The sequence below is a fragment of the Rhinolophus hipposideros genome (assembly GCF_964194185.1).
Source record: "Rhinolophus hipposideros genome assembly, chromosome: 15".
Classification (NCBI taxonomy): Eukaryota; Metazoa; Chordata; class Mammalia; order Chiroptera; family Rhinolophidae; genus Rhinolophus; species Rhinolophus hipposideros.
This window is the reverse complement of record NC_138061.1, coordinates 31,819,032-31,840,695: the sequence shown is the minus strand read 5'-3', so window position 1 is coordinate 31,840,695 and position 21,664 is coordinate 31,819,032. Positions and strand designations below refer to the sequence as shown.

The following is a 21,664-nucleotide window of genomic DNA, read 5'->3' as shown; positions in this document are numbered from 1 at the left end:
TCACCTTTACATACTATAAATGCTACTTATTGTTTTTCCAATTTTGGCTCAGTAATTATGGTTAAATAACAACATAAATCTTTTCAACCTTGTAATATTTAATGTTTGATTTGGAAAAGAGAAGGGGGAAAGAAGTTAAGGGAAGGGTAAAGACCCCCCCAAAAAACACCTCATCTTACAAAAAGAAGTTAATAGATAATAGTTAATACTTGATGAAATAAAGTTTTGAGTGTTATTGTAAATAAGTGATAAGAAATGAACCATAATAGTTTAAAAAATGGCAGGAATTGGAATAGGGTTTCTTTAAATTCAGTAATTAATCCTCACTTAGCAGAAAATCAAGTCTACATTAAGTAAATCAAGAAATAGTATTATAAGTACACCATTGCCGGTTCAGATTGCCTCCTCCCCCAAACCTGACGTTTCTTCCTCCCTCCCCACAAAACAGACCTACTATATTTTATATTTAATGGCCACAGCCTTTTATCACTTAACTTTCTGCTGTAACACTCCCTCTTCTCCTCTCCCCTACTTCTCTTCCAGGACCACAGTTTCTCATTCCTCTCCTTCTCTTCTTAGCCAAGGTTCCCTGGTTCATAGAGAGGTGGTTTCCTCTTAGCTTCCTCTTTTCATGTAATCAAGCCACCCATGTGCACCTCATCTCCCACCCCAAAGAAAACGCCCACCTTCTCTGGCAGTTTCAGAGATAAATGTATTCATTAAGCATTTTGTTGTACTTCACTTTAAGTGAATTTAAAAAACAGCATCTAATTACTAGAAACATGCACAGAAATGCCACGTATATATTCCCATGTCTGCTCTGAACCTACCTAGAGGGGTCCTCTATCTCTCTTTCATGACGGCACATAGGCAGAGTAAACACAATAATGAAGGTGAGATGTGTAAGTTTGGGGAAAGCCATACCTCATGGGAGCACACAGGTGCCTCACAGATAAACTCTGCAGGACAAACATGGCTTGATGTCACTTGCTTGGGTTGAACATCGAAGACACTGAACACATTGACCTTTCCTATCCTTCAGAAAAAGCCAATCCTCTAAGCTTCCATTCCTACATCAGAGGCGAAAAGAGGGTAAGGATAAAGAAAGGAGATGAACACCTAAGAGTTGGGAAGTGAGCTTATAGCAGGTTCCCTCTATACATATCCCTAACTCACCACCAGATTGAAGCAAAGCCCTAAGAAAATGCTAGTTCAGCCACTTCTCTAGACCTGTGACACATGAATAATGGTAGCTCTTACATAGTGTACCGGGTACTGTACTAAGTGCATTACATGTATCAAACTTATAAAATCCTCAAAAATCCCTATAGATAAGCATTTTTAGTATTTCCTTTACATGAGTAAAATGGAATTTAGAGAGATTAAGACACATTGCTACTATGAGGTGGAAAAATGACTTAAACCCTGGGGTCTGGTGCTAAAATCTAGCACTTAACCACTATATAGTATTTTTTATTACATTTATTTAGGTGACATTAGTAAAATACAGGGTTTCAAGTGTACACTTTTATAATACATCATTTATATATTGCATTGTGTGTTCACCACCCATTCTCCTTTTATCACCATATATTTGATCCCCTTTTCCAACTCTTCTACCTCTCTCCTCCCCCTTACCGCTTTTTTTTATTTATTTATTTTTTTTTATTAATTAATTTATTTATTAGTTTCAGGTGTACAAAACAAGGTAATACTTAGACGTTCATCATTTATATCCCTCATACTGTGAACCCCCCTCCCCCCATCCACTATCCCTCCGACCTCACACTGAACCATCACATTATATATATAAAATTATAGTTGGCATTCATTAATGTTTAGCTTCTGATGTACAATGCCATGATCAGGTATCCACAGTATCCCTGAGGTGGTCTCCCAAATAGGACGCATGTCCATCGGATACCCAACAAAGTCTTTACAACATTATAGAATACCTTCCCCAAATTAATTTTCAAAAGAAAAACCCTGAAGCCATCTTGTGGTTACCAGCTGCTTCCAAATCCCTTCACCTTTCCCCTTATCCCCAACCCCCTCCCACACACCCATCTAACCACTCTCGGTTTTTTCTCTGCGTCCCCAAAACTGACTCTGATTAGTTCATTCACATAGTCTTTTCTTTAGATTCCATATATAAGTGAGATCATATGGTACTTGTCTTTCTCTTTCTGACTTATTTCACTTAACATAATGTTCTCTAGATCCATCCATGTTGCTGCAAATGATAAGATTTCTTTCTTCTTTATGGCTGCGTAATACTCCATTGTATAAATGTACCACAGCTTCTTAATCCAGTCATCTACCGATGGGCATTTTGGTTGTTTCCATATCTTGGCTATTGTGTAAAGTGCTGCAATAAACATAGGAGTGCATACAGATTTTTGAATTGGAGTTTTGGATTTCTCCGGGTAGATGCCTAGGAGTGGAATTACTGGATCATAGGGTAGTTCCATTTTCAGATTCCTGAGATACCTCCATACTGTTTTCCATAGTGGCTGCACTAATCTGCAGTCCCACCAACAGTGCACTAGCGTTCCCTTTTCTCCACATCCGCGCCAGCATTTGTTGTTTGTTGATTTATTGATAATAGCCATTTTGACTGGAGTGAGGTGGTATCTCATTGTGGTTTTTATTTGCCTTTCTCTGATGGTTAGTGAGGTTGAGCATTTCTTCATATGTCTTCTTGCCTTCTGTATGTCCTTTTTAGAGAAATGTCTCCCCAAATCCTCTGCCCATTTTTTAATTGGGTTGTTTGTTTTTTTGGAGTTGAGTTGAGTAAGTTTTTTATAGATTTGTGATATTAATCCCTTATCAGATATATCATTGGCAAATATCTTTTCCCATAGAGTAGGATCCCTTTTTGTTTTATTGATGGTTTCCTTTGCTGTGAAAAAACTTTTTAGTTTGATGTAATCCCACATGTTTATTTTTTCTCTTACTTCGCTCGCGCGAGGGGATATATCAGTGAAAATCTTACTCCGGGTAATGTCCATGAAGTTTCTTCCTATATTTTCTTCTAGATATTTTATGGTTTCAGATCTTACTTTTTTTTTAAATGTGTTTCTTTTCTTTACCCTTTATGTTATGTATAAGTGTATAGTGCCTTATTTTGTGTGGGGGTTTCCATTTCCTGCTTTTGTCTGTCTGTTAGTAATCTTGCTCATGGTTTTATATTCTTTCGTGTTTTTTTTTGGTTTCAGGTCAAATAGTCAACTTCAGTATTTCCTGTAATGCACGTCATGTGTTAGAAAATTCCCTCAGCTTCTGTACGTCTGGGAAGGTCTTTATTCCTTCTTCACATCTAAAGGATAACTTTGCTATCCTCATTCTTGTCTGGTAATTTCTTTCAATAGTTTGAATATTTGATTCCTCTCCCTACTGGCTTGTAGAGTTTCTGCTGAAAAATCTGATGATAATCTAATGGGCTTTCCTTTATAGGTTACTGTCTTCTTTTTCCTGGCTGCCTTGAGAATTCTTTCTTTGTCATTAATTTTTGACAGTATCGATACAATGTGCCTTGGAGAAGGCCTGTTGGGATTGAGGTAATTAGGTGTTCTGTTTGCTTCTTGGATTCAAGGATCCAGTTCTTTCCATAGGTTTGGACAGTTCTTGTTGACTGAATAGACTCTGTTCCCTTCCCTCTTTCTTCTCCTTCTGGTATACCCATTATTCTTATATTGCTCTTTCTGATGGAGTCAGAAAGTTCTTATAGAGTTCTTTCATTTCTTTTACCTCTCAGGTTTCTTCTTCCATGTCATTTCCAGATTTCTCTCTTCAATATCACTAATTTTTTCCTCCATGACTATTTCCTAAGCTGGCTATTTCATTCTTCACTTCTTTTATTGAGTTTTTCATCTCCAGAATTTCTATTTGGTTCTTATTTAAAATTTCAATCTCTTTGGTAAAATATTCATTTTGTTCATTGATTTTATTTCTGAGTCCATTAAACTGCCTCAGTTTTCTTGCATCTCATTAAGTTTTTTCAGAACTACAATCTTGAATTCTCAATCATTTAAATTACATATTGCCATGTCTTTTAGTTTCATTTTCTGGAGATTTTTCATTTTCTTTCCGAGCTGCCTTGTTACCTTGGTTATTCATAGCAATTAATGAATTATTATTTCTCTTCCTGGGCATCTACAGGAGTGAATTCTGCAGCAGGTTGATAAGAAGAGGTCTTTCTTTTGCTTTCCAGTAGGTGCTCGTGGAACATTTTATTTTCTCTTGCATTATTCTGGTTTCTTGCACAATGGGAGGTTTCATGGAAGGTGGGTTTTTCATCTGTATTCAGGTTGCCTTGGTCTCAGAGCACTGCCCTCATGGGAGAATGTGGTGAATGATGGGGTTCTGAGACTCTGAAACCCCAGTGCTGCCCCTGCAGCCTGATCAGCAGCCCTGGTTGTCCCTGCAGGGATCAGCCCAGAAAAGTGGGAGCAGGGTGTCCTGGGAGAGGTGGCAGGTGTGTTTGTGGCTCCGAGCAATAGGGACTTCTAGCCCACAGCTGTCTCGCCCATACAGCTCCTTCCCTGTCACCAGAATTAGCCACACTGTATCTGCTGCTCCAAGAATGTCTCTCCAATTCTCAGGGCTGTAGACACTGTTTGTTAATCTGACACTGCTATAGTTTCATTTGGAGCCCACTTCTAACACTGGGAGGGTGAGGGGAGGCAAGCTCTGAGAGTTTGGGAGGTGGCCAGGCTACATGTCTTTGTTTTCTGCCTGGCAGTGAAGGCCTAACCTGCAGTTCTCACCCTCTATATTTGGTCTTTGCCCTGAGGTTTCTGCCCTGATCACTAGGGTATAATATGCGGATCTCTCAGGCAGGATTGTCGGCCACAGGGAGTGCACCGACAGCCTGAATCCTTTCCTCTCTTGGGGCTGCTGAGTCCTGTGGCTCCATGGCCCGTGTCTCTACACTTCTCCCTTCCCTCCTCCCTTGCTCACCTGATTTGCCCACCTTTATATGTTTCGATGCACAGATCTCAGATGTGTTTATGTGTTGTGTAGGGTATCCTATGTTGAATTATAGCTGTTCAATTTGTTGTAACTTCCAGGGGAGATTTCATGGAGCACCCTCACACCGCCATGTTTCTGATGTCACTCCTCAGTATTTTCTAAATAGTATAAAATTTGGAATGAAGGCTATAGAAAGATAAGACCAATCTTTATAGAGACTGTAGGGGAATGCTACAAAGGATCATACTGAACTGAGACATCCTGCAATCGTAGGGCACCCAACACTGTTTTACACAGAGTCCCAAAACTCACGGGAAGAAACTGTGAAAGAGAACTAGTTCTCCACATCAGCTGCCCCTTGATGCTGGGATTAAAGCTGCTCTGAAACCCCTGGAGAGAATGGCCTAAGAAATCAAGGGACTCAGTCTAAGAGAGGGGCTTGTCTCAAGAGTCAGATGTGAGAAATCAGAGATTTGGAACACATTCCTCAAACCTATTTTGGAAGGCCAAAGAACCAGTAAACAATTAGAAGCCCGGACACCCGGTTCTTTGTCCTTAAGAGGAAGGATACATCTCCTATGCACATACCAACCAGAATCAGAATCTTCCCCCAGTGTGGAGAGCAACACAAGGTGAGGAAGAAGAAGGCTTACCACATGTAACTGCCAGCAGTAGGCTCGGTCACCTACTTTACCTCCCCTGGGTTTTCCTAGAACCTCCAAGTCAGGGACTTTGGAAAGTGCCTCTGAGCCCCTAATTCCACTGAATATGAATTAGTTGAAAAGTAGCTTCACCTCTCTTCACAAGCTTCCCCTTTTCCACACCACATGAACTCCAGCAACTTGACGCTTCGATCTCACCAAAACAAACAACAACAAAAACAAAACCCCCAAAATAAAAATCACTTAGAATTTGTGTATAAAAACCCTTTACTGAGAAGATTTCAGGAAAGAAGACTCTACAGCTTAAAACTTAATATCAGATAATCCCTGGGTTTTTTTGTTTGTTTGATTGTTTTGAGAGAGAATAGGAGAAAATGGGGGAGAGAGAAAGAAGGGGGAAAAAAGGAAAGAGGAATGGAGAAAGAAAAAAGACCCTCAAATATCCTTTGATGTCCCTGCCTCTTTCCATGATTCTAAGCCTTACCTCTTTCCCTATGTATACACTTCTCCCTCTGAAATGAGAACCAATTCTTCCATTTTCCTTAAACAGTAATTTAATTCTCTCTACCTCTTCTCCTCATATTTAGCCACAGACCCACCTATGCATAACCAATTTCATGAAGCTATTTAGTTCAACAAAAGGGTCTTTCATTTTAACACGATATACTTTCCTTTTAAAGGAATTCTTGTCATAAATAAATAGAATTCCTTACAACTTCACATGAATAACACATTTTAAAGTAAATTCAATCACTTAATCAGTCATAATCTGTGTACAGTATAATAACATGATGTTTTATGCTTCCAAATTGACACAAAATATACTCCCCTATGTCATTTGGTTCCCACATTTCTCAAAATTTGAATTTTGATATGTGTTTGAGATTCTGTGTGTTACACTTTAACTCAATCCTTTATTGGCTCATATCAAATCAATTAACACATTGGTAGGGGACCAAGAATGGGACCCAGGGGCCGGCTTGGTGGCTCAGGTGGTTGGGCGCTGTGCTCCTAATGCCGAGGTCGCCTGTTTGATTCCCACATGGGCCAGTGAGCTGCGCCCTCTACAACTAAGATTGTGAACAACAGGTCTCCCGGGAGCTGTGCTACCGTGAGCAGCTGGAGGTTGACGTGAGCTACCGTGGGCTGCTGCAGTGGGCTGTGAGCTACTGCAGTGGGCTACTGAGTGCTTGTATGAGCTGCCGTGGGCTACCATGCGCTGCCATGAGTGGCTGGCAGCCAGCGTGAGTGGCTGGCAGCTGGCAAGAGCTGCAGTGAGCTGCTGTGAGTGGCCAACCGACGACTAGCAACCCACAACTGGCGACCAATTGCCTCAGGTGGGGGGAGCGCAAGGCTCATAATACCAGCATGGGCCAGGGAGCTGTGTCCTACACAACTAGACTGAGAAACAACGGCTTGAACTGGGGTGGGTGCGTGGGGGAGGCAGAAGAAAGAGGGAGAAAAAAAAGAATGGGATCCAGGATAGCAATCTGAATTCCTAAGGAATGCAGAAGACTCAAAAAAAAAATTTTTTTACATTAAATTTCACCAATGGTTATCCATAGTCAAGTCAACCAAAATCATTATCATGTTAACTTTGATATTTCACATAGAGAAATGACCTGAACAATCAAAATGCTGAAAAACACCACACAGCATCCTTATCCCTCTATTTGTACTTGCAAGAGGATAAATGTGGAATGGGTAATGAGCAGGACTGGGGACAAGAAGAGCAGAGAACAATAATATTTGTTCGAAGTCTGGCCTTGTCCAGTTGAACTGCAATTGGAGGCATCACGCACTTTGGGGAGGTAGACTCCCTAATTCCAGCAGATGGCAGTGCCGCATAACATGTCAATAAAAAAATGAAAAAAGGAAAAAACTTATCCGAAGCTCTAGACTCTTTAAGAAAATTCACTAATCATCAGGGAAGTGCAAGTCTAAACCACAGTGAGATACCACCGCACACCAGTCAGAATGGCTGTTATCAAAGAGTCAACAAATACCACGTGTTGGAGAGAATATGGAGAAAAGGGAGCCCTTAAGCACTGTTGGTGGGACTGCAAACTGGCGCAGCCCCTATGGAAAACAGTATGGAGAATCCGCAAAAACCTAAAAATAGATATACCATCCAACCCAGCAATTCCACTTCTGGGTATTTATCCAAAACACAAAAAATCAAAAACACCCACAAAAATACTAATTCAAAAACATATCTGCACCCCTATGTTAATTGCAGCATTATTTGTAATAGCCAAGATATGGAAGCAACCTAAGTGTAGACAAGTACCATATGTTTTCACTTATATGTGGAATCTAAAAACTAAACAAAACAAAATTCATAGAAACAGAGACCAAAGGGATGGTTACCAGAAGGGAAAGGGTGTGGGGATGGGTGGAAAGGGGAAGGGGAATATAATCAATAATATTGTAGTAAGTTTACACGATGACAGATGATTACTAGAATTAGTGGGGTGATCTCATTGTCGGGTATGAAAATGTCAAATCACTGTATTCTATACCTGGAACTAATATAATCAATGTAAGATTGTATAACCAACTATATTTAAATAAATTTTAAAAAGGAAAACTTACGGATGATCCCTTTTCAGAGTTGAGAGGTTAATATTGAAGTATAGCACCCTAAAAATGCCCTAAAAATTTGTTTTCAATTTAGAGAAGTCAAGTGCAGCCGCAAAAGTCCCAGACACCCTTATGAGTCCCCTCACCAGAACATTTATCGGTGTCAATCTGTGTTTTGTTCTGCATTAACCTTAGGTATCTTCCAGAACCTCAGGCAGCCACATAAAGCTGCTGTGCCACATTCGTTTCCCTTATTCCCAGCTTCTTCCCCTGAAAAGAGTAGAGGCTGATTCCAACCCATTCAATCCCATACCTGGTGTCATGCGGGGTCTCTGGTCCCACTCCCAGCATAAGAACGCAGGATATGGTGAGGCCAAAAAGGAACACCCACGGAGCCATGGATGGGGGGTTCATACCACTAAAGTCTCGCTGGCGGCTGGGTTGGAGACACAGAAAGCAGGCTCCAGACTATGCACAATCTGCCATCCACTTCTCTGCCTACCAACCCCATTTGCTATCTGCAATACACTGTCCGCTTCTCTGCCCGCCTGCCCGCCCCCCACCCCCGCCCCCGCCCCTAACCTCACACCCCACCCCTAATCCCCCATCCCCCACCCCTGCTCAGTGTAGCCCCAGCAGTTATATTAGTGGCTAATGGCTAAGGGGTAACAGCTGATGGCCACCCAGCCAGAATGGATGGCCATCTGATTACAGCTGATGGCCATCTAATAACCAAGCCAGCACCTTTCCACATGACGCCGAGAGCGTGGAACCTGCTCTCTGGGACTCTGTTCCCACACCTGGGTTCTTTGGAACCTCCTCAAATTTCTCCAGCCCGTAATGGCTTCTTCTTCTCCTAACCCCCAGAATATGCAGTGTTCTTAGCATTTAAAAACATCTTGGTGTTTTTCTCACCTGCGTTAGTTTCAATTTGCCAATTTGGCAATAAACTTGAGACATGGAAGGGATGTTATGTGTATTTTGAATTCCCCACCATATATAACATGGCAGGTTTCAAAGAGGTACTCAGTAAGTAGTTGTCGCTTGATTATCTCCTTTCAGCCCCTCTTAGAAGTGCTTGCCAGCATCCTGTCTAATTTTCACTAATGTCCTATGAGTTAGAGGCCAGCCATAGGACCGGGCAAAAGACTCTAGCCGGGGACTTTTCCTACTCCTAGCCAAACCCTAGCATAAAGTTTTTGTGAAGCAAAAACAGCTTGTGTGGTGCCTATAACTGTAACTCCATCTTTTCATGCATGAGGCACATATGCTCCATCTTTTCCCAGTGTTCAGGGCTTCCGTGCATGAACAGTGCCCTGCACTCAATTTAAGCACAGCAGAGCTATTTAAATGAAGCCTGTCCGTGTAGGTTAAACACAGTTGCATCATATTTACATTCAGGCCTCAATCAGGTAGCAGGCAGCATTGGCCACAGGTATAAAACATCTGTTGTTTGGTGGAGGTTTAAACAAAGACAAGACTCAAACGTTGAAATATGAGAAAAGAAACTCAGATGTCTACTTTGAAGTCACTCTATTTCATTTCAACAATTTCAGAACTATATATATTGGGACCAGGAAGATGAGTGCCAAATTGACATTATCACCTTCACCATCACTGGGCAATGGTGCAGGCACTTCAGAAAGAAGTCAGCTCCTGACTGAGAAAGCCGACTTTGATAATGTGGAAGGTGGAACCCCCCTTTGTGCCAAAGTGTGCTCCCCAACCTTCTCCCTACTCCCTCCACACAAATGTTCCCTAAGAGAAGCCTAAATCCATAGAAAGCAAATTCAGTCACTTAGCCTGGAAGTAGTGGTCTCGATAGAAGCAGACTCTTGGGAAAACTCTAGGAAATTTCCAACCTAGAATCTTCCCATCTATACTAATTGGAAGATACAAGCATAATCCAAAGGATTTTGGATTATGCTCAAAGGAGGGTCTGTTTCCAAATGACTTCTTGAACCTACATATGACAGTCTGAGTGGGCGCAAAGGGAAGGAGGCAGGCTCCAGCGTCAGACAGCTTCCTAGTTTTACAGGATTTCACTAGAGGCACTGGAGTGCAGTGGCCTGCGAGTCACGGCTTTGGGACCTGGTGCCTCAGTTTCCACATCTATAGAATAGTGATAACTTAGGTTATTATGGGAATGACATAAGACAATGCATAGAAAGTGCTTGGCATAGTAGCTAACACATTGGAAGGACCCAATACATAGTATTGGGTTTTGTATATTATTTGATTACTTACCACATATTTATATGCCGGCTACATCCTAGCATGATCTACACAGGCCCACTCACCATTCAATCCAAACCCATCATGCAGGGGAAAAATGTTTTTCCAAACACAACTGTAAATTCATTTTATTAAGCTCTTGAAATAAGAAAATATTTCCATAAATATCTGATCTATTCATGAAATCACAATCTGAAAAAGAGGCCCAATGGTCCAGTGTGTTTATAGAAGTTAGTTTCCTTTGCTTTCTGTTCAATTTCAGAGTAGAGCTTGCAGTGATATAAATATTTAAGATTTAGAATTACCCCACCACAATTTTATTCTTGATTCCACAAAACACATCATTCCCATGAATCCTTCCATTTTGAAATAAACAATATAAGCACATGGAAACTTAACAGTGAAATTTTGTGTAGATGACAATGATAGTCTCTAAGATCTACATTTTCCTACTGGCTTTCTAAAAATGCTGCTCCAAAAAGGAAAGCAAAATACAAATTTATGCATGTTTAAAGTCAAAACATCCCAAATATTTTATACAAATTTGTAAAAGCTCTGATCTCTACGCTCATTTTTTATGAATATTTATAATACTTTAGGGAAATTATATTTCAGAACCAGATAAATAAAATTTTACTGTGATCATCACTAGGAAAAATATATATAATAATATTTATAACTATTTATATTTCAAAAAAATCTTTAGACTTGAAGATTCAACAAATGACATTCAGTGTAAAGTGCTATTCCAAACACATATAACTTCATTTCTAACTTTGACTTTTTACAGATATTTTCCAAATATTGTTTTAAAATTAAAAATAATGAAGTAAGTAGGTTCAAAACTAAATTCTCTAAGTAAAAATATAACAGATAACATTCAAATTTCTCTTTGGAAACCAACTATGAAATATTACAGGTTTCTCCCATCAAATCAAGTCAGTATTTCATTCTGAAAGCAATGTATTAATATGTAATTTTATGAAATAATCCAGTTATAGGCAAAGACTCTTGCTGAACATGCTTAGTCAACATAGAAGCTTCCTCATTGCTGTGTTTTTTTCTCAGTTCCCAGGGGCAGGGCATTTGTGAGGCCTCTTGGGGGGTGGTGGATTAAATGGCCTTCAGGGTCAAAACAGTTCCTTGAGGTTCAGATTTAAATGTGTGAAATAACTAAAATCCCCTCTCAATTGTATAACTTGTCCCTATTTACAGGGGCAACATAATTTGGGATTCAGGATTACAATTCTGCGGATTTAAAATGGTTGGAGATAGACTGGGGGATCTGGCTGTTCTCTTCTCTTCCCTTGCCCTCCCTCTCTTCAATCTGAAGACTCAGAAATTATCCCAAACCATTGGAAAGGAGAGGACTTGGCAATTAGTGAACTGCTCTAACCCAATGCGTTAAGTTATGTAGAAGAGGTCTATAAAATGTAAAATATCACACCACTAGCCTTCTTAACCTTCTTGTTCTCGGGGGGTCCCTCTGCCCTGACCAAAGCTGTACTTTATGAGAGTGCTATGATGCTGAGGTTAAGCCCTGAAGCCTTCTCATTCAGCTGAAAATGTCCACCAAGTTTCTAATGATTATCCATAAAGAGATGAAGAGCAGTGGACAATAGAGCAAGAACTAACACAGGGAGAAAGGAATCTTCCCTTTAGAATATCTCTAGAATATTTTTCAAGCAAAACCCCCAAAGTCCTGTTTTTCTGTAATGATAAACCTAAATGTCTGATCTGAGAAGAAAACTCTCACCAGAGACCTGCTGATTCAAGAATTCAAGTCCTGACTAGTTGGAATACTGCCAACAATTTCTGTTCCTAACAGGAATGTGTCTGCAATTTAACTAGGAGGTGGTTTTTGTTTTGTTTTTTTCTCTTTAGAAGTGTTGGTGTTAACTTTTCAGGTAGAAATCGCCCTTGTAACTTGGTGTGCTCTGCGAAATTTAAAGTATTGTGTGTGACAGTAACAGAGGTGAGAGCCTGGGACCCAGTCTCAGGGAAAAAGCTTTCAGTTTCCAGTGCATAATTTCAAATAGCTCTTACCAGCCACCCTTTAAGATCATTTCCAACGATTGCATTCCATGATTCTATGGATTCTCAAAGTGGTGCCTACCCAAAGGCAAGAGCTAGTTGGAGGAGTAAGAGAGGGGAAAACTAGACAGTCACTTTCTTTCTGTGTTAATCATTGCCTTTGGAAGGATTCTCCCACAATCCCGTTTAAAACCTTACTGAGAAACTCCTCTATGAAAAAGGTTTGGCATCTTCACTTTTCACCACCACACTCAACCTGATCCCCTTCTCCAAACAGCATAAAGTAAACACATCTACATGTCAATGTTTCCCTTTACCTTCTAACTGAAAAGGGAAGATAGAAGGGCAGAGTTTCAGAAAAAAGCTGCTGCCCAGTGTCATCTGCTTTGGTCATGCCTTGAAATTTCCTCTAATTACAGCTAATTGTATCAGCTATGTCCTAACATTTTCCATAGAGGATGCTCATTGCCTGAAAAACATGAGTTCAATTGTGAGTACAAGTCTCAAATGAGGAAACTGAGTCAGTCCAGCTTGCTTTGTTATTTGCTATTTCCCCCATCAATGTTAACAAAACAGTAATAATAATTTCCTTGGGAGGCAATGCTCCTGCCAAAATAAAATGTTTTAGAAACATGTACAGTCCAGTGGTCCCACCTCTCTCAGCCCTGCAGATTCCCAGGCTCAAAGTCACTGATCACGTGGGGTTGTAACCAGGCACTGCCATGGCCACAGATTCGTCTTTCTGATCTAATTCACTTGCTACAGAATAAGCCACCAATCCATTGGCCCATAGCTGAAGCTTGGGATCAGATTCTTTAGCAGGGAACCGCAGCTGGGTTTTTTTCATCTTCTTCACAAGTCTAGCAAAGCCAAGTAGCACAGAACTAAATATCATTGAAAATCCACAGAGAAGAAATGCTGCAGTGTAGCTGCCAGTCGTATCTACCAGCCATCCTGTAACAAGCAACAGCAAAATTATATTGTAGAGTAGAGAATTTAATTACTCACCTACTCTCAAATCCAATAATTTGTAAGGCTAATAACAATAGATGGCTAGCACTGCCATTATAACCTTGACACAAAAAGCAGATCTAAAAATATGGTGCAGCAACTGAAAAATGCATTCTATTTTCTAGGGTAACTACTAAAATGGACTGTTGTTATTATGTAAAGTGTTTGAAAGAGTGTTTGTCACATTCTTAGTAATCAAAAAAATAAATATTTATTAGTTATCCCATTAAAATAGGGTAGAAAAGATAAAAATAGCACCATTCAAATTATTGATTTTAGGCTCAACTATCTAGTTTGTTAAGAGAAAATAATCACACAAAATGCTAGTAGTATTCGCAGCACCCACATACTATCTATCTACAGTAACATAACATGCTTCTGGATAAAGCAGAATCTAAATTTTCGATTAGATACAGTCATTGTACCCCATCCAGTTTGAAAACCAGAACTTTGGGCCATTTTAGAAGTTGCAAATGCAAATTTCAGAAGACATGATTCTGTTACCACAGCAGCTTATCTCTTGTTACAGCAGCTTAATCTCAACAGCTCTTCCAGCTCTAAATTTTGAGAAGAACCAGGGCATATGATATGCAAAACATGGGCCACAATGATCAGAAAATCAATGAGGTAAAATTAGACCTTGGCAAGCAATTGTTCTGTGATTAAAAAGTTAAATTCTTCCAAACATATACTGTGTTTCCCCAAAAATAAGACCTAACCGGAAAATAAGCCCTAGCATGATTTTTCAGGATGACAGCCCCTGAACAGAAGCCCTAATGCGTCTTTTGCAGCAAAAGTTAATATAAAACCCGGTCTTATTTTCGGGGAAACACGGTATTGCCAAGAAAATGCACCATAGAAGCATATGGTATCTCTTCTCACCCCTTCAAATCCATTAGTCAAAAAAGGCATGTAGAAATTGTTATAAGCCCCAGAAAGTTTCCTGCAATCCAAAGTACTATCAAATATTCTAGTTATTTTGTGATTTACTTGTGCATTTCTGTAGCAGCAAACAGAAGAGACTGAGAAGACAGTTGTCATTCTAATCAAATAAGAGAAATATTACAATAAGTACTCACACTCTACTCCCCTAATACCTAGCAATGAGTATAATGTCTGATCTACCAAATAAAGACGGTGGATTGAAAAAAAGACCCAGGAATCCCAATTTTATGTATGTCCTATGACTTTTTAACAGAATTACACTACTTCTAAAGGTTAGTAAACACAAAAACTGGCTATGAAGGGGGGATGTGGGACTATATGGAGGGCCATTTTCAAAAAACAATACGAAACGTATCGTCCTCCATCATGGAGTTTAAACTGACCCAGAATTTTCATCTGTAGCCATTAAGCAGCCAATTTCCCCATAATTGCTGCTTTAGCAACTGCTAGGGTTTGGAAGTAACCCTAAACTGTCTACTCACAACAGCAGCCAAAGTAGAAATCCTGCCTTCTTCAAAAAATTTTCTTCTTTTCCTTCTAGGCACATGTTTGGCTCATTTCTCTTTGGCCTGTCTTCAGAACCCTTCCTTCTCTTGGTTTTAATTTAGGCAGGTAATAATCTGGACTCGGTATTCTCACTCTAGTGAGTTTGCCAATCACAAGAAAGCTGTTTGAGAATGTAGATTCCCTGAACTCAGCCCCAAAGATTCAGATCGCAGTAGGAGGGTCAAGGAATCTGCATTTTTCACAAGGGCCCCTGGGATTCTGATGCAGGTGGTCCCAGGACCGCAGTCTGAGAGACACTGGTCTGGATATTGAACTCCAGGAAGGAGGAACAGGTTGCAGCCTGTTTGCTGCTATATTGTACCAAGTGCAATGCTAGAGTGCACAAGCAATGCAGATGTATTCCATCACTCGTTTCATCACCCTTTACATTTCTGTAGCAGTTTAGAGTTTGCAAAACATTCTAGATGCTTTATCTGATGGCTCCCAAATCTATATGTCAAATCTAGCCTCCCTCTAAAGCTCAGATTTTATCCTTAAACAGCTCTATTCGTCATTCGATTGGGTATTTCGGATATCTCAATATGTCTAAACATTCATTATTTTTCTGTCAAAGCCACTTTCTCCAACTTCCTTATTTCTTTTAACCATGCCATTATTTTCTAAGTCATTTTGGACTTCTTGCTCTCCTTCACCGCCACATGCTAAATTCAGTTGATTTTCTTTCTTTCTTTCTTTCTTTTTTATAAAACTTCCCCCTTGGTCCCAGAGCTCATTTTCATTTCTGCTGCAGCAGCCCTAATTCAGGCCTTTATCAGTTTGCTCCTGAACTATCAGAATGAAATCCTAACTGCTTCTCCCCTGAATAACCAGATCAATTGCTAGATCACATTTTCTAAAATATACTCTTTATCATATTACCCCTTTGCACAAAAACTGTAATACTACCATAGTCTCTGAAGAATACAGGGTCCCAGGTCCTTTGGCTGGCACGCAACACTTGGCTGCAACACCCACACTTACCATTTCAGCCTTACCACCACTGTCTCTTATTAAAATCCCGTACTCCCACCAGACTTCCTTCTGAATGGGCCTGACTTCTTTATAAGTCTGAACAGCTGCTCCATTCCATTGCTCCCATTAATACTGTGGAATGGAACCAAGCCCCTAATTTGGGACATGTTCTTTCCAGGTAGGCCAAGGTCCCTACTTAGTGAGAAGATTGTAAAACAAAAATGTAGTTCAGATCATGATGTTCTGGTGGCTCTCGCATCCCTTCCTCTTTTACTCTTTCCCAACTTACTTCCAATTCTTATTTCCTGTATGTGAGTCCACTGTTTTCACATCAATACAATAAGAGGTGACTGGGGGTTCTCTCTGGAAACTTACCTGCAATGGGTGGGCTCACCAAGTATGGCACTGCATGAAGGAAGTACACCACCCCGAGTGCTGATGACAAAGAGGTGGTCCCCACTATTTCTGCGGTCACGACTGGGATCAAAGTCACATAGGCACCATCAAAGTAGCCAAATGTACACGAGAAAGGCACGAGCAGAGGGAGACTTTGAAGCATTGGGAGGCAGAGATAGCAGAGCCCATCTAGTCCCACGGCAAAGAGGTAGCAAACATATTGGTATTTCTTCAGACACCTGTGGATTGAAGAACAAGAATGAGCGCAGTGTGCACAGGTCCTGGCAGAGAGCATGAGAACATGGCCGTGCAGCGGTAAGTACCGCAGCTGTTTACAGAGATGGCTTCCCCATCGTGTGTTATATGCGTTGTCTTCTTATCTTTCTTTTGGTGTATGCAAATGCAAGAATTTATCTCCTCAGGAAGTATGGTGCGGCAGAAAATAACACATGCTCTAAAATTAGAAAGAAGTTTGAATCCAGTTCTATCACTTACTAACTGCCGAACACTAACTTCAGTTTCTTTAGATGTAAAATGAGAAGGTTACTATCTCATCGGGTTACCCTAAGGATAATTGTGAAATAACATGTAGTGTCAAGAAACTAACATTTTCTACCATATTAGATAACATGCTTTCAGATATGTTGTCCATTGGTATCTGGCACAACATACATGCTCAATAACCTAAGTGGTTATACAAAGAGGAAGCCATAATATGAAGACATTAAAATGATTTGCCAGAGACTATGAATGTCTTGTACTGTACTGGACTTATTTCAAGTCCTCCCCAATGAAACTTCCAGTAACACTTTCTCTCTGTAGCTCCAAACCCATCTATGATACCCATTGTTTCAAAGACTCTATATAACATCAGTACAAGCCATTTGTGTTTTACAAATGTTTTTTCACCCACAGTCTCATTTGAGCCTCACAAAGTGCTATGAAGTTTACAGGCAAATATTGCACTGGCCTGTTTTACAGATGAAGACCCTTGAGGATCTGAGGGGTAGGTGATTTTCTCTATTCTCTCTCAGGGATAATAAGAGGCAGGGCCAGCATAAGAACCTTCTATCACATCTACACAAGCCTTCTTGATGTTGAGTTATTTGATTGTAAAGACAGAAATCCCTGCTCTCCCCCTCTTCCTTAACCCTTAAAAATGTGGAATTAATCCTAACTATTATATTCATAACATGGCAGTTGGATCCTGATTGATTACCCAAATTAAAATATGTGAGAAGCCACATAATACTAGCTCTCCCAGGTCATAGCTCAAGTGTGAAGAGTCCATCATTTAGGAGAATATGAGTAGCTTGCTATCTTCAATCCAAACAGATAAGCATTTGTTGAAGAAACGATTTAGTAGATTTCTTAGACCTTTGGTTTCTAAGCCTCAAAGTATGTAAGTATTTGCTATTTGCACTGTCAAATATAAATATGTGGCCACAGATCATGTGTTCTTACTGTCCCTGATCCTCCTTCCTAGACTGGATTCTGCTCCTCTCTCCACTGCCAGCCAGGTTCTGAGATGATGCAAAAGAAACTAAGACCATGACTCCCAGCCATAAATTGTCTTATCTGAGGACTGACTTGATTTAGGATGGAATTAACTCTGTCCCCAGAACTTGTAGTTGCCCTCGTGTTCTGCAATTTAGAAACACCCACCATCCTAAACCATCTAGAACAGGGGTCGGCAAACTATGGCCAAATCCAGCCCACCACCTGTTTTTGCACTACCTGTGAACTAAGAATGGCTTTTCCATTTTTGAATCATTGGGGGGAAAAAACCAAAAGAACAATATTTTGTGACATGTCAAAAGTATAAGACAAATTCAAATTTTAGTGTCCATAAATCAAGTCTTATTGGAACACAGCCACTCCCATTTGTTCACATATTGTCTATGGCTGTTTTTGTGCTACAACAACAGACATGGGTAGTTGCAATCATATGACCCGCAAAGCCAAAAATATTTACTATCAATCCCTTTATAGAAAAGGTTTGCCAACCTCTGACTACAAGAACCAACAAGGGAGTTGCCTTCAGATATTGAAAACTTGTCAGCATTATTCAGATCTAGGTATTCTACAAGGAAAGGGGCTGAGGGAAACTCCAAACTTAAAGTTGCCTGGTGGGGAACCAATGGTGGATTTACGAATTTTACCTTCTGTCGGTTAGCCATCCAAATGTGACATTGCCAATAATGTCAATCACGCCAAGTATGGACATAAGAAAAGCAGCTTGCTGGTGACTCACTCCAACACTCAAGGCATAAGGCACCAAGTAGACAAAGAGAGGGCTGCAGCCGTAAGCCATGAACAGAACAGAGATGGCTAACACAACAAAATCTGACATCAGCAAAAAACTGTATTCCTGGTGCAAAGAGCAACAGAGGCGGGCCTGCACCCATTCTTTAGTCAAAGTTGAATAGGGAGACGCCTGCTGAAAGTCTCGTTTCTCAGTTCTACAGATTTGCTTCTGTTCTGGAGTTGTATGGTCCTCTTTAAGAGTAATTGGCCGCATCAAGGCACCACAAACACAGAGATGTAAAACGAAGCCCCCAAGAATGAGTAATGCTCCCCGCCAGGAAAACTGTTCAATAAGGAACTGAACCACAGGAGCCAGGATGAAGGTGCCAATGCCACTTCCCGACATGGCAATCCCATAAGCAAGGGCTTTCCGTCTGCTGAAATACTTGCCAACCATGGCAATAGCTGGAGAATAACAAAGTGCAAATCCAAGACCTGGGAATGAAGAGAACTCCGTGAGTGCTGGTACACCATGAACAGCCAATGAAAGAAAACATCTTAGAATGAAGTTATTTGCGTTAAAGACAACCTGACCTTCTGTTAAACCCTTTTAAAACTGTTTCCTACACCAATCTGAAAATGGGCCTCCCCTCACCAGTCATCCACAATTTGGAAAGTATAGCATACATATGATTTTCTTCTTGGAAAGAAAAACCTTAAGGAAATAAACCTTCTTAAACAAAATGAAATGAAGAACTATTTTTCCAACTACATTGGAATTAACTAGAAAATGAGGATAATGCTGACCTAAGAAATTATTCTCTCTAACAGCACCTCTTTTTAACTGAAATTATCCAGAGAATTGCTTCAACCCTTTACTGCCTGTGAAGACACCTTCTGATCACCTGGACCACTCTGGAATTTGGGTGTAAATAGCATTTATGACCCCATGAAAGTTCCAGAGTAATTTCATGTAATTGGGAAACATCATACCAATTTTATACATGGACACCACATGTACACATAGCAACCTGAAAATATTCCTTAAAGCCAGCAGAAAGCCTTTTAAAGACTTCCAGCTTCTATTCCTTTTAAGTCAAGACAATCTGAAGGACTTTAAACCTAGAATTCATGGCATCTAATGTCAAAGAAGGAAACAGAGAATGACCTGCAGTGCCTGTTCCCATCTGCAGTGCAGTCACCAATGACCCCAACTGGCCTGGGTTTCCCAGATGGAAGACTCAGTGCTAAGACCAGGACAGTCCCTGGGGAACTGGGATGACTGGACACCATACCAAGCATTTGGGTTACATGGGACAGATAACTTTTTTATCCAACAGAGCTAAATGTATAGCCTCTCTGTGAGATTATATCATGCATCGACCTGATCATGCTACCCCGATGGCACAGTCCCTGGCATGAGTTAGTGCTACTCTCCACACCCCTCTGGGTGATGGGGCAAACTGCTACTCCAGTCCCGCCAACCCACCCCGCGTTGATCCCACCCATTCCCCTTATGGAATACACATATGTTGCTTTTCTTTCTATGGGGTTCATTATGATTCTCTAAAGTATACTGCCATAACATGACACTGAGAGAGAATGTGTAATACAAGAATATTCACAACAGGGGGCTTTCTTTTTTAAATTGGAAACCCCCATTTATTGGAGAATGATATTCACTATAAAGCAAGGGCAACTCAGTTGACAGCAAATAGTAATTTAATGTCCTGGCAAAGATGTTGATCTACATTAGATGTTGATTTACATTACACTGGCTAATATCCTGTAGCTTCTGAGTACAGAATCTCAACCATACACTGCTGCCAAAGGGAAAGCTAACAGTTCCTTTTATCATGTGGCTGAATTAAAGTGGTGATACAGTTTCATTACAGTAGTACAGTCAATTGCATTTCGAGCTCTTTTGTTTAACTGCTAGGTAGATAGACATAAGCTAGGTCAGTTAAATTATGCATCTAACAAAATAAATATTTTATGAATTACTGCTTTGTTGTTGTGCTTGACAAGCCCTGAATGGGATGGGGGTGAGACAAGTGGAACAAAGTGCCCTTACCTGTAAGAACTCCCAGTGTGAGGTAGAGATGCTTCAGACTGGTGGCAAAGGAGCCCAGGATGAGACCAGTAGATGCAAGCAAGCCACCTAGCATGATTCCCACTTGACAGGATAAATGGTTACTGACAACACTCCCAAGTGGAGCTTCAAAAACAATAATAAACAGGTTCAGCAAAAAGGCCTTGAGGGAATGTGAAAAATAGGGGTCTTGCATTGGCAGAGCAGAGAATGAGTGACCTTTAAAGCATCAAGCCTCTCCCTCCAACCTCACCCCACATGCTCATTCTATAGATATGGAAACTGAGGAGCGGGGAAATGAATTGTCCACGGGCACATCGAGAATCAGTAGCAAAGCTGGAACTAGGATCAAGTCTCCTGACTGGATTTCAGTGTTCATTTCACTTATCCATTCTATTACAGTCAACATCCCAGGACTATGGGGTGTTGTTTAAACAGTGAGTCAACTCCTTATTTAAACTACACATGCACAGGATGTACCTTGTATGTTTCTTATAGTATTGTTCATACACCATTAGCAATAATTGTGACAGTTACTTGGGAAGAGGGAAAGTAAGAAATACTGCGTGGTCAGCAGTGTTACGCAGAAAAAGGCCAAGGAGAGAGATCACAGACAAATGCTACAATCTGGCATTGTTTTCAGGCTTTAGGAAACCCTACAGATGAGAAGTCAAAGCCCAGAAAAATTTAAGAAAATGCTCACGCCCATGGTGACATTTTGGTCAGCCTCATTCCATTCGTGGCAGAATTGTACCAACCTTCAGGTTTATAGACTATTAAATCTGGAAGAGGCTAAGGAGAAACTGAAGTTCAGGGGAATGTGACATGCCCAAGATCACCGAGAGGTATAGCTCAGGGCACCTGACATCGAGTGCGGGGTTATTTCACCCTTTTCCTCTGGCTCCTTGTGTCCCAGGACTGATGGCAGGGAGGATGGGTAAGGAAACCATGTAAAGGTCTTCCTAAG

General features: G+C 40.6%; 1 protein-coding gene across 4 annotated transcripts in view; it reads right to left on the bottom strand.

Moving 5' to 3' along the window:
• Nucleotides 1-10,559: 10,559 nt before the first annotated feature.
• SLC16A12 (solute carrier family 16 member 12) overlaps nucleotides 10,560-21,664 on the bottom strand; it is an 84,082-nt gene continuing 72,977 nt past the window's right edge. For all 4 annotated transcript variants that reach the window (XM_081074797.1, XM_081074795.1, XM_081074796.1 and 1 more), the window contains 4 exons: nucleotides 20,680-20,823; nucleotides 18,521-19,100; nucleotides 16,338-16,597; nucleotides 10,560-13,442 (listed from right to left, as the gene is read on the bottom strand). In XM_081074797.1, the coding sequence (XP_080930923.1) occupies nucleotides 13,183-13,442; nucleotides 16,338-16,597; nucleotides 18,521-19,100; nucleotides 20,680-20,823 (1,244 nt within the window). In that variant the 3' untranslated portion in view covers nucleotides 10,560-13,182. The remainder of the gene's footprint in view (nucleotides 13,443-16,337; nucleotides 16,598-18,520; nucleotides 19,101-20,679; nucleotides 20,824-21,664) is intronic.